We start from the raw sequence: 12,771 nt of genomic DNA, 5'->3' as shown, positions 1-12,771 counted from the left end.
AAAACTTTATTAATAAGTGTTGATTTAAATTGTAATAAATCCGTCTTTATGCATTTCTGTCCGGGGTACCCCCTGGGCCCAGCGAAGGTACTCCCAGGGTTACATGTACCCCAGGTTGAAAACTGCTGATTTAGGCTTTTCCGCAAGGGACGAAAAGCCTGCTGCATGAGCAGACTAAACGGGCTTAACACCGTGAAAAGCGCCCTAGAACATCACATGCTCCGTTCAAAACCATTCATTCATAGGCACGGTAAACTTTTAGGCCGCATAACACCGAGATTTTTTTTATGTATGGAGTAGACAAGGACCAGAAAGAATAAATGTTGGCTGTTACGCCCTTTTCAAATGTTGACCTAGATTTGTAATTTTACTTTTCATATCTTTATTAGGGTTACTGCTTCTGGTCTAAACGAGAAATGATTGCGCAGCAAGAAGCTACAGCTGGCGCACAATTGGGTGTGATGCTCGACGATAAGCTGCGCTTCAACAATCATGTCGACTACGCCTGCAAGCGCGGCTATAGCAGCATTATCGAGAGTGACAGCAAAAACAGCTTTAGGGTGTGTTCTAACAAGCGCGGAGAATCGTTCGAGTATGGACAATTCCATCTCAACCCCCATAAATATTAGTAAATACTCAAAAGGCGTTTTGTCTTGGGAAGGTTATGAGGCAAATGTGTATGTTATGCTATGTTGCTTTAAAAGAAAAAAAGCGGACGCATGGTGTGTTATACCATAAAAAAACGCCACTAGATCCAACAAGGTGCCTCATCGTGATTCTACGGTAACATAAATCGCTCTTTTGCTAAACAACGCATCAAACATCGTGCATACGTATTTTTGGCATTGATTTGCAGAATAACTTCATGCAGCTTCACGAGAATTTTTCTGGGTTTGATTTTCATGTTCGTTCGCAACTGAAAAATGTACAAACTAAAAAGGGTCACGGAAAAACGCATTCAATTGTTTTCTTGTTCTGTTTATAAGAATTTTTTAATTTTGAGTTCTTCACTCCATGCATTAAAAAATGTTCATAACTTCATTCACGTTTTAACGGATTCATCGATGACAAATAATCGCAATGAAATGCTAGGCCACATGATTATTGTTCTCCTTCTGACACCAACCAAGCGAATCCACTCTCTGTTGGACAACACTTTTCCCGCACTAGTAAGGAAACATTAATCGTTCGTTTGGTAAACTGGGTTGGCAGGAAAAATGATCAGCATGCAGCACACAGTACTATCTATTTTACAATAATTGCGTAACGCACAACTAGCTCAAATCCTCAGCATGTGTAGTATGGCACATTCATTTACCGTGGTGCTGTGTTACACGCTTGATTAGAGCCACTGGGGAAAGGTGAGTGGAAAATCTACCTTCCACTCGAATCAATCCACATAGCGGCTGCAGTCAGTGCTTAGTCGAGGAAATGCAATCCACTTTTTCCAGCTGTATTTTCATCCACTGAGCACGTCGTCCCCGCTTAGGGACCGATCACTCGGCAATGGCTCCATGTGTCAAAACTATGTTGGAACACTAAACGTATGTACCTTGGCACTAGTTGTCCGGGGTACCAAATGAAACCAGCCAGCCCACCGTCGTCATCGTCATGGCATGTCACCACCATAGTTTCGCTTTCGTTCACTGCCTCGCAACGTTGACCGTTATTAAAACGTGTGAATACAGAGCTAAGCTATGCGCGGTACATTCAATGGTGGTGAACCAGTTCCAATCCTCGCATCACGCCAAAGATTCGTTACCTAAGGAGTGCAAAAGAAAGTTTCCTTTCTAGAACTTGTTTCGCGTCAAGCCACTCCGCCCCGAGATGTGTTATCAATGACCGGTGACTCGCCGGATACCGGTTGATGCACCGCGCCGGGTTGGATCATTTCTCCACTCTAAGTAATGCTGATGACAACTACGGCGACGACGAGCGACAAGTCAATCCACATTTTGTTCATCATCTACTTAGTGGTTCATATGCAAGAGCGCGACTCTAATAATTCAATTTCTTCCCTTCGGTGGAGCCTCAGCAACAGCGATGCAGTTGTCCTCGGCGAGACGAAAGGGTATGCCATCCGTGGTCAATTGAAAGGGAAAACTGGTTCGACGGTGCTACGCTGTTCAACATGCTTCCTAATAAGAAATTTCCGTCTGGATTGGCGTACCTCCCACCACCCGCTTGGTGCCGTCTTCCTCCACTTGGCCATGCTTCGCTTATCCGCTGTTTATACGGTCGTGGTTAAACAACTTGGCTGGAAAAGCTTTAAGCCGGGGCGTTCGCGTTACGGCTAGTTGAACCGCCAGTTAAATTACATAGAGGTGAATGCAGATGATTTCATGCGAATTTGAATGACTTTTGATGAATTGAAATTTGATTACGATGCGAGAGTTGATAGTTGATTCGATTATGATACGATTGATTACTCAGCGGAACAAAATAGAACATGTCGCGCGTCTTGGAGAGCAGATAATGTTTTTTTTTTCTATTAGGCTTTTATTTTACGTCAGCCTGAGAACCATCGACACAAAGAAGATGGCTTTCGCACTTAGATTCAACAGGCACAATAATTTTGCAGTAAAAAAAAACAAATATAGTTAATTTTGAAACATGTATAAGGATTTCATCAGCAGTTTGTTAAAATTTATATATAGAAACATTTATTTATTGCACATGATTTGAACAATCAATTTTCGAAGCGTTATAACATTTTTTTGCAGACCTTCCAGCTAAGTATTTTCTTTGGCAAAGTCTTTCGGCATTATTCAGACTATATGCTAACGCAGCGGTTCTCAACCTGGGATACATGTACCCCTGGGAGTACCCCTATATTTCTCTGTCTATTCCGTTAACTTGACGTTAAGTTGCTAAATATAACAGCATCAATATTTTCTGTTTATCATATTTATGGGTGCGCGACGTTAGAAATACAAAAAAGCATCCTTCTTCGCATAAACAAAGTGAGATTCATGTCCATGCGGTGAGCTACTTCAGTCGAATTAGTTATTATGTACAGTTGCATATTGAAACAAACAATGGGGGTTACTTTGGACATTTTGAAACCAGAATTACAATGTAAAGTACCATCAAATTGCTATTATCACCATTCGAGTGTCTTGTTGATTTTTGGATGGCAACTTTCTGTTTCAAATTTGGTATTTTTATGTTTATTTTTTTAGAAAATAAAGAATTTAAAGTAGCCCCCGAAGTCAAAAGAAGTACCGCACGACGTTATCTTGACTTAGCGTAAATCCGGGTGAGATGCCACACCTTTTCAAAAATTAATATTTCTCCAAAACAATACGTTAAATTGAAACTCTTCTTAATGTTTTTGATAGTTTAGGGATCCTACTACATTGTGTAAAAGTCATTTGCAAAACAATTAAAATCGGACTGTACTATTTCTATTTTAATAAAAAAAAAGTCAGATCCGGGTAAGGCGCCACACCTCAGGAGGAGATGCCGCACGTGGGAAGTGTTGGAGAAATGTGATTTTAATTTGTTTTTGGCGTTTCTCGTCCCAATCCCTTGCAATATCTTGATCTTCGTATTTTACATGATTTTGCCACTTAATAGTAATACTTACTTGATGGGCTACAGCTCTTCGATGAACCTATGCCGAATGGAGTATCCTTCTCCACTGGACTCGATCCTGGGCCAATCGCTTCCAGTCGCCCTGAACATTGAGCGCCCTCAGGTCCTCTTCAACTGCAAAAAGCCATCGTGTACGCGGCCTTCCACGAAGCCTGCGGCCTCTTCCGAGTTCTCTACTAAATATTATCTTTGCTTGACGTTCTTCCGGCATACGAACAAAGTGACCAGCCCACCGTAGTCTGCCGTGTTGAATAAGCTCAATAATATCCAGCCCTTTATACACCTGATACAATTCGTGGTTCATGCGACGCCGTCAGATACCGTTATCCTGTTTACTGCCGAGTATTGTCCGCAGCACCTTACGCTCAAACACTCCAAAAGCTCTCCGACCAGCCTCCTTTATCGTCCATGTTTCATGGCCGTATAACGCCACCGGAAGAATCAGAGTAGTATACAGCGCGAGTTTTGTTTTCGTTTGCAGACTACGGGACTTAAGCTGGTTACGAAGTCCGTTGTTTGCGACCAATCAATCCAACCCACCTTTGACTACATCCCTGGTCAGCGCATCCAAATCGTCCATCAGGCTGCGGAATAATTTCATCTACACACTGACCTACTGATCACCTATTGACTGGCCGAACGATCGCCTTGCAGAGTTGTTTACGTGCGAGACAATAGGCTTCTGCGATCAGCGGTAGGATACATGCCATCATCGTCATCGTTTTTCCTTCAATCCATCAGCACTTACACGTTCGGTCACCGATAGCCGTATGATAACGGCGATAAGAGCGTGAGATCTTCGCTCTCGGATCACTACTGCCGAATAATCGTCGATCAATCGCATCACAGCAACTGCAGCAGTACCGAGTTAGTTGAAACTGGACCGCCGACAAGTACGCTGGGCAAGGGCCCACAAAATTTTAATCTGTATAGTTTTAAGTGCAAATATAGATATACATAAGTGTGCTCGATAAATATAGTCTTTGTCCAACAAATGTTCTCGTGCAATAAATAGTTATTAGTTAACGCGCGTGTTTTCTTAAACTGATAGTGAATAATTGTGCATGCAGTTTCCTTAAGCGTGAACTATAATGCTCCCATGCTGATTCCGTTGGTCTCTGGATGAAATACAAGTGGTCCCCTTGGATATCCTCCAACAATTAAACGGTCGATGTTGAGCCTGATGAATTCACTGCGTCTCGCTATCGGAGCTGAGGAATAGAACAGCCAGGTTCGTACATTGTGGTCCTTCGAACCGGATGGGACCAGGGAAGGATCAACGGAAGCTCGGCCAGAATTATATTGACTCGGTGTGGACGAAATGGGCGCGAATCGGTGCCATCTTAACTAGCAAAGTTGAATGCACTGATTGTTCTTGTGGAGAAAGGATTTAATGGAGAAAGGATTCAATGCGACAAAGAATCAACGATTGAGAGGAAAAAAGGATCCACCATCACTTTTGCGGTCGCTTGGCTTGGGCATCCATCGCGCGGTTCTTTGGTCAGGTTAGTGAAGACTGCTTACTATATGTCCAGCCGATCCTAGGAAACATTCATATTCTAACACAAGCATTCTTCCGTAAACACGCATGCACAAAACCACCGAGTATTTGGATTTTGGATAATTTCTGGAGATTTAATTCGATCGGGCTATTAACTAAAGGAATCTATCATTGAACGCCAAGCGGACTTTATGATTGGACAACTACTACATCGTTGAATGGACTCTCGCTGGACAATGTTCCGAAACTTGTCTTACAGGTAAATGTTAATGAACAAGTATATGTCCAGCCGAAGCGTACCATACATAATACTCACACTCAAATTTTGAAATTTCTTGGACCTTAACAACAACGGAGTCATACTGGACAGGCCGTCTGGTGTATCGAATACTGGAATTGAGGACGATTTTGTAAAAGCGCTTTATGGCATCGATCTAGCATTTCTATCATCGCTTGAAGACAATCATCAGCCCATTCAACCTTCCGTCCAGGTTTTGTTCGATCAGTGAGCTACTGGTCAACGACATCTACATCGTCGGGAGCGAATACTACCTTCAAGAAGACTTCACGTTCATGAATGCGGAGAGGCAGCGTCAACAATTATTTGCCCAGGTAAATAAAATTATGGTATATGTCGCCGAGGCAAGGCGCACAGTTAATACACCTATTGATTTGGAAATTTATCCTCTTCGACTCATTCGTGACCCTTTGAGCCTTGTGGACCAAGTTGGGTCTATTGATTGAATTTGCGACCTTCGTTATATTGTTTGGATTCTGAATTGTTCGAATATTGTTGGCAATTGTCGCCCGCTGGATTGGTGCAGCTGTTGGTTGTCTGGGTAAGCCACAACAGTATATGTCCAGCCGTGGCATTTGTTTTGAATACTACATCGTATATTCCTCCTCTTCACTTCCCTACTAACTGAGACGAATTGGTTGACGTTTGAGACTTTGGATTGGTAGTGCTCGGTAACTGAAACGTTTTCATTAGGCATAATTGCCTGTTTCGCCAGGTTAGTGAACAAGATAGTATATGCCAGCCAAGCTAGGCGTATACGCGGAATATTACACCTCCATCTCTCTCGTTCTGTTACCGGTGCACTGTGACGTCAATCATGCCGCCCGCCGGATCATCCATCAAGAAGCCTTCGCTGAAGCAGCTGATAACCAGGCTTAGAGAGGCGCAGTCCTTGTTACAGGACATTTGGGAGTTCATTGAGAACTTCAAAGAGGATACTAAGCTTTCTCAGGTGGAAGTCCGACTTGAGAAGTTGGAGGACATTTGGGATAAATTTTCGGAAACGTTAGTCGAGATCAAGTCCCATGACGACTACAAAGAAGACGAGACTTATGACAAGGAAAGGCGGGAGTTCAACAACCGGTTTTATGAGGCTAAGTCTTTTCTCGTTGATCAAGCGAAGGAAAGAAAGGAACCTTTGCTGCTAGACCAGAGTGTGCGGACACATGACACTTCTGTGCAGGGTGCGCTGGACAACGTTCGCTTGCCTCAAATCAAGCTACAAAGTTTCAACGGAGACATCGACGAATGGTTGAACTTCCGGGACCTCTTCACCTTACTCATACATTGGAAGCCGGAACTGCCAGAGGTGGAGAAGTTCCATTACTTGAATGGATGTCTCCAAGGGGAACCAAGAAGCCTTATCGATCCGCTACAGGTAACCAAGGCCAACTATCAGGTAGCATGGGATATGCTACTGAAACGTTACAACAACAGTAAGCAGTTGAAGAAACGTCAAATTCAATCACTGCTGTCGTTGCCCACGCTGTCCAAGGAATCCATACGGGAACTGCATTCGCTTTTGGAAGGTTTTGAGCGAATCGTTCGAACTCTCGATCAGGTAGTCCAGCCAGCGGATTATAAGGACTTACTGCTGATGAACATTCTCACGTCACGCTTGGATCCAGAAGAGTTTTCATCGTCCAAAGAAAACGATTCTCTAGATGACTTGAGAGAGTTCCTCAACCGGCGAGTACACGTACTGGAGTCAATGCCAACCAAATCAATGGACACTAGGGGTGTTCAGCAGCCACCATTGCAAGCGAAACAGAAGTCATCGCTCACACGAACAAGTTTCACATCAGCTCAAGCGTCCGGGGGGCGCTGCGTAGCTTGTTCGGGATATCATCCGCTGTTCCAGTGCAGCTCTTTCCAACGGTTATCGATCTCAGACAGGGACGGCCTGCTGAGAACTCACTCCCTCTGCCGAAACTGTTTCAGGCCGGGGCATTTGGCGCGGGAATGCCAATCCAAGTACTTGTGCAGGAACTGCAAGGGTCGTCATCATACCTTGGTCTGCTTCAAGCCAGAAAAGGGTGGTGAAGGCAAGGTCACAGCGGTTGCAAAGGGCAACATTCCATCTTCCAACAAGGAAGCGCAAGGGGCTCCAAATCTTAATTCCTCTCAAGCGGCTAATACGGCAGCCACTAATACAACGGTCTCAAATGCGGCACATCAATACTCCTCTCAAGTCCTGCTGGCTACGGCAGTCATCGTTATGGTGGACAACGATGGTAATCAGCATCTAGCACGTGCTCTTCTGGATTCCGGCTCCGAGAGTAATTTTTTAACAGAGCGGTTGTGCCAGCGAATGAAGGTAACTCGAGATAAGGTGGACATCTCGGTCCTCGGCATCGGACAAGCTTCAACTAGAGTTAAGCATCGGGTTCGAGTCGTAGTGCGCTCTCGAGTTTCTCAATTCTCGCGAGAACTGGATTTTTTGATTCTACCCAAAGTAACAGTTAACCTGCCAACAATTTCGGTCAACATTGACGGCTGGTCAATCCCAAACGGGATCGAACTGGCGGATCCTGCCTTTTTCGAGTCTAAGGGAGTGGACATCGTGCTCGGGATTGAGTCGTTCTTCGACTTTTTTGAGACAGGCAGGCGGATTTCACTAGGGGAACATCTACCAACACTCAACGACTCGGTATTTGGATGGGTCGTTTGTGGAGGCACGTCAATGTCCTCCAATTCCCTGCAACTAAGCTGCAATATCTCAACCTCCGAAAGTCTGGACTTGCTGTTGGAGCGTTTTTGGAAATGTGAGGAACTCGGTTCGGAAAAAGCATATTCACCAGAGGAACGACGGTGTGAGAAGGTATATCAGCACACAGTTCGTCGGGAGCAGGATGGGCGATACACTGTCACACTTCCAAAGAATTACGATATTCATCCGGGCTTGGGCAAATCTTGGGATATCGCCCACCGCCGACTTCAGGCGACAGAGCGCAGATTGGCACGGGATTCCAGTCTACGAGAGCAATATACCGCTTTCATGGAAGAATATCTAGCCATGGGTCACATGAGTAGGATTGATCAGACCGCTCAAGCAACGGTCCAACGATGCTATCTGCCGCATCACCCGGTGGTTAAAGAAGCATCGACCACCACCAAGGTACGAGTAGTGTTCGATGCTTCCTGCAAGACGGCTTCGGGAGTTTCGTTGAACGATGTTTTGCTGGTAGGGCCAGTGATTCAGGAGGACTTAAGATCAATAATTTTGCGAAGCCGTACACGACAAATCATACTGGTCTCTGATGTGGAGAAAATGTTTCGCCAAATCAATATTTGTAAAGCAGATAGGCCTCTCCAATGCATCCTGTGGAGATCTTCTCCTATGGAAGAAGTCGGGGCATATGAGCTCAACACCGTTACGTACGGTACCAAGCCAGCTCCTTTTTTAGCAACACGTACGGTCAAACAACTGGCCGAAGATGAGAGAACTCGGTTTCCATTAGCAGCACGGGCTGTTGAAGAAGATGTCTATATGGACGACGTTATCACGGGAGCGGACGACGTGGCAACGGCTGCAATTCTCCGACATCAACTAGATGAAATGATGATTAGCGGTGGATTTCGGCTACGGAAGTGGGCTTCTAACAATTCCAAGGTGCTGGAAGGTGTTTCTCCCGAGGATCTGGCAATTCCACAGTCAGTTGGGGTCAGTTTTTGTTCCGACACCTCAGTAAAAACTCTAGGACTAACTTGGGTTCCAGAATCAGATGTTCTAAGGTTTCAATTTGCAATTCCCGCAGTGGAAGAAAAGAAGGAGTATACAAAACGTCATGTTCTGTCCGTAATTGCTACACTATTCGACCCATTAGGGCTATTGGGAGCTGCGATCACCACTGCAAAAATATTTATGCAGCAGCTATGGTCTATCCAGGACGGGAATGGACAAAGGCTTGATTGGGATCATCCACTTCCTCCCACGGTGGGTGAGACCTGGAAGAAACTACAAAATCAATTGCCAGCGTTCAACCTTATTACAATTGACAGATGTGTCATCATACCTGGCGCGAAAACGGTGGAAATACACTGCTTTTCCGACGCTTCCGAGAAGGCTTTCGGAGCATGTGTTTATTTGAGAAGTCAGAACGCCGATGGGTCGGTGATAGTCCGACTTCTAACCTCGAAATCACGAGTAGCACCCTTGAAATGCCAGTCAATACCGCGGCTAGAACTGTGTGGGGCACTACTAGCGGCTCAGCTCTATGAAAAGGTTCAAGCGTCCCTAAAATCAACGATGACAAGCTACTTTTGGACCGATTCAACCTGCGTACTTCGTTGGATTCAAGCTACTCCAACCATGTGGACTACATACGTGGCAAACAGAGTGGCGAAAATACAAACTATCACCGAAAAGGGTCACTGGAGACATGTACCCGGAATGGACAATCCAGCTGATCTCATATCCAGGGGAATTTCGCCGGGAGAAATCGTAGCAAACCGGTTCTGGTGGCAAGGTCCAAGGTGGTTAGAACTAGGATCGGAACTTTGGCCGAAAGCAGCAACAAATTTTGAAGAGGAAGGTGAAGATGAAAGACGTCGGACGGTAGTTGCAAGCTCGGCGTCACCATATTCCGAGTTTAATGACCAGTACATTGGAAGGTTTGGGTCATACACCGACATGATCCGTCGGACCGCGTACTGGCTGCGTTTGATGGACTTACTTCGCAAGCCAAGGGAAGAAAGAAAAGATGGGTCGTTCTTGTCCACAGTAGAACTGCGACAAGCTGAGAACGTTTTGGTCAGAAGAATACAGAAGGAGTTTTTTAGCAAAGAATGGAAGGCCATCATCAACAAAACTATTATTCCATCTAATTCACCTTTACGGTGGTATAATCCGTTCATTTCAACGGATGGTATTATGAGAGTTGGCGGCCGCTTGAATAATTCCCTGGAAACAGAAGACATAAAACATCCCATCCCGTTACCCGCTCGACACAAATTCACTCGAATGTTATTACATTATTACCATGAAAGGCTACTACATGCCGGTCCACAGCTTATGTTGGCCGTAGTTAGACTAAGATTCTTACCACTTGGAGGAAGAAGTGTTGCCAAGCAAATAGTCCACGAATGTCTGAAATGTTTCCGATCGAGACCAACCGCTATTCAACAATTCATGGGCGAATTACCATCGTCCCGAGTCACCGTTTCGAGGCCATTCTCCCAGACAGGTGTTGATTTTTTTGGACCAGTCTACATTCGGCAAGTACCTCGACGTCCCGCTGTAAAGGCATACGTCGCTCTTTTCATTTGCATGAGTACCAAAGCTGTGCACCTAGAGCTGGTCACAGATCTGTCGACTGAACGATTCCTCCAAGCTCTACGTCGGTTCGTGTCGCGGCGAGGAAAGTGCAGCGATATTTATTCTGACAACGGTACAAACTTCGTCGGAGCCAGAAATAAGCTGCAGGATTTTATGAAGCTGCTGAAGGACCCTACCCACAGGGAAATTGTATCCAGAGAATGTACTGTGCAAGGTATACAGTGGCACTTTAATCCACCCAGTGCCCCACACTTTGGGGGCCTTTGGGAAGCTGCAGTTCGCTCGGCCAAGAAGCATCTTCTAAAGGTCGTCGGCGAAAACCCCGTTTCCCCAGAAGATTTTACAACATTCCTCGTCCAGGTGGAAGGATGTTTGAATTCCCGTCCTCTAACACCCATGTCGGAGGATCCTGAAGATTTAGAGCCGCTTACTCCCTCGCATTTCCTTGTCGGATCGTCATTACAAGCAATTCCCGAGCCCAATCTTGAAGATGTATCCCTCAATCGGCTAGATAAATACCAGTTAACGCAAAGAAAACTCCAAGACTTCTGGCGTAGATGGCGCCGGGAATATTTATGCCAGCTGCAAGCAAGAACCAAGCGTTGGAAACCACCGGTTCCGGTAGAAGTAGGAAGATTGGTCGTTATCAAAGACGATAATGTCCCACCGATGCGGTGGAGAATGGGACGAATTCAAGAACTCCATCCTGGCGCTGACAATGTGGTCCGAGTCGCTACTGTGAAGACTTCCTCCGGCATGCTAACTCGGCCTGTGGAAAAATTGTGTATTCTGCCATCGCCGGATTGCAACGATGAACCAGAATCTGTATCAACCTCGTCCAGCATCCAAATGTAATCACCGTTCCATTTCCCCTACCCTGTCGAAGAGGATATTGCCGTTTTTCTTTATTTTCAGAAATGAGGTATTTCTGGATGGGTGAGGATGTTTGCGACCAATCAATCCAACCCACCTTTGACTACATCCCTGGTCAGCGCATCCAAACCGTCCATCAGGCTGCAGAATAATTTCATCTACACACTGACCTACTGACCACCTATTGACTGGCCGAACGATCGCCCTGCAGAGTTGTTTACGTGCGAGACAATAGGTTTCTGCGACCAGCGGTAGGATACATGCCATCATCGTCATCGTTTTTCCTTCAATCCATCAGCACTTACACGTTCGGTCACCGATAGCCGTATGATAACGGCGATAAGAGCGTGAGATCTTCGCTCTCGGATCACTACTGCCGAATAATCGTCGATCAATCGCATCACAGCAACTGCAGCAGTACCGAGTTAGTTGAAACTGGACCGCCGACAAGTAAGCTGGGCAAGGGCCCACAAAATTTTAATCTGTATAGTTTTAAGTGCAAATATAGATATACATAAGTGTGCTCGATAAATATAGTCTTTGTCCAACAAATGTTCTCGTGCAATAAATAGTTATTAGTTAACGCGCGTGTTTTCTTAAACTGATAGTGAATAATTGTGCATGCAGTTTCCTTAAGCGTGAACTATAATGCTCCCATGCTGATTCCGTTGGTCTCTGGATGAAATACAAGTGGTCCCCTTGGATATCCTCCAACAATTAAACGGTCGATGTTGAGCCTGATGAATTCACTGCGTCTCGCTATCGGAGCTGAGGAATAGAACAGCCAGGTTCGTACATCCGTAATAAGCCCTATTCGCAGCTGCAATACGCCTTTTCACCTCGCGGGTAACATCATTATCGCACGTCACTAATGTTCCAAGATACACAAATTCTTCTACCACTTCAAATTTTTCACCATCCAGCACTATTTCGCTACCACCACCACTAATGAACCCACGTTGATTGCCAGCGACCATGTACTTCGCTTTGCTGGTATTGATCGTGAGTCCAATCCTCGCTGTCTCCCTCTTAAAAGGCGCAAAAGCCTCTTCAACGGCACGGCGATCGATTTCCTCGTCTTCCCATATTTTCGACATAATATGTTGCAGAACTTCATAAAGCTGCTCACTGCCATGTTTGAGAAGTTCAGCCGGGAGCTGATCCTTCCCCGCAGCCTTATTGTTTTTCAGCTCTTTGACAGCTTTTTTAACCTCATCTAGTGTA

General features: G+C 45.3%; 2 protein-coding genes across 3 annotated transcripts in view; one reads left to right on the top strand and one right to left on the bottom strand.

The window, feature by feature from the left end:
- The window catches only part of LOC134212432 (6-phosphofructo-2-kinase/fructose-2,6-bisphosphatase 1-like), a 319,297-nt gene that overhangs the window by 52,811 nt on the left and 253,715 nt on the right, over positions 1 to 12,771 (bottom strand). The window lies entirely within an intron of this gene.
- Positions 4,318 to 11,529, top strand: LOC134216156 (uncharacterized). Its single transcript, XM_062695123.1, has 2 exons — positions 4,318 to 5,102; positions 5,260 to 11,529. The coding sequence occupies exon 2, from the start codon at positions 6,214 to 6,216 to the stop codon at positions 11,527 to 11,529; it is 5,316 nt and encodes a 1,771-aa protein (XP_062551107.1). The 5' UTR covers positions 4,318 to 5,102; positions 5,260 to 6,213.

Source organism: Armigeres subalbatus, chromosome 2, assembly GCF_024139115.2.
Source record: "Armigeres subalbatus isolate Guangzhou_Male chromosome 2, GZ_Asu_2, whole genome shotgun sequence".
Lineage (NCBI taxonomy): Eukaryota > Metazoa > Arthropoda > Insecta > Diptera > Culicidae > Armigeres > Armigeres subalbatus.
Note: the sequence above shows the minus strand (reverse complement) of the source record. Positions and strands in the feature narration are given on the sequence as shown.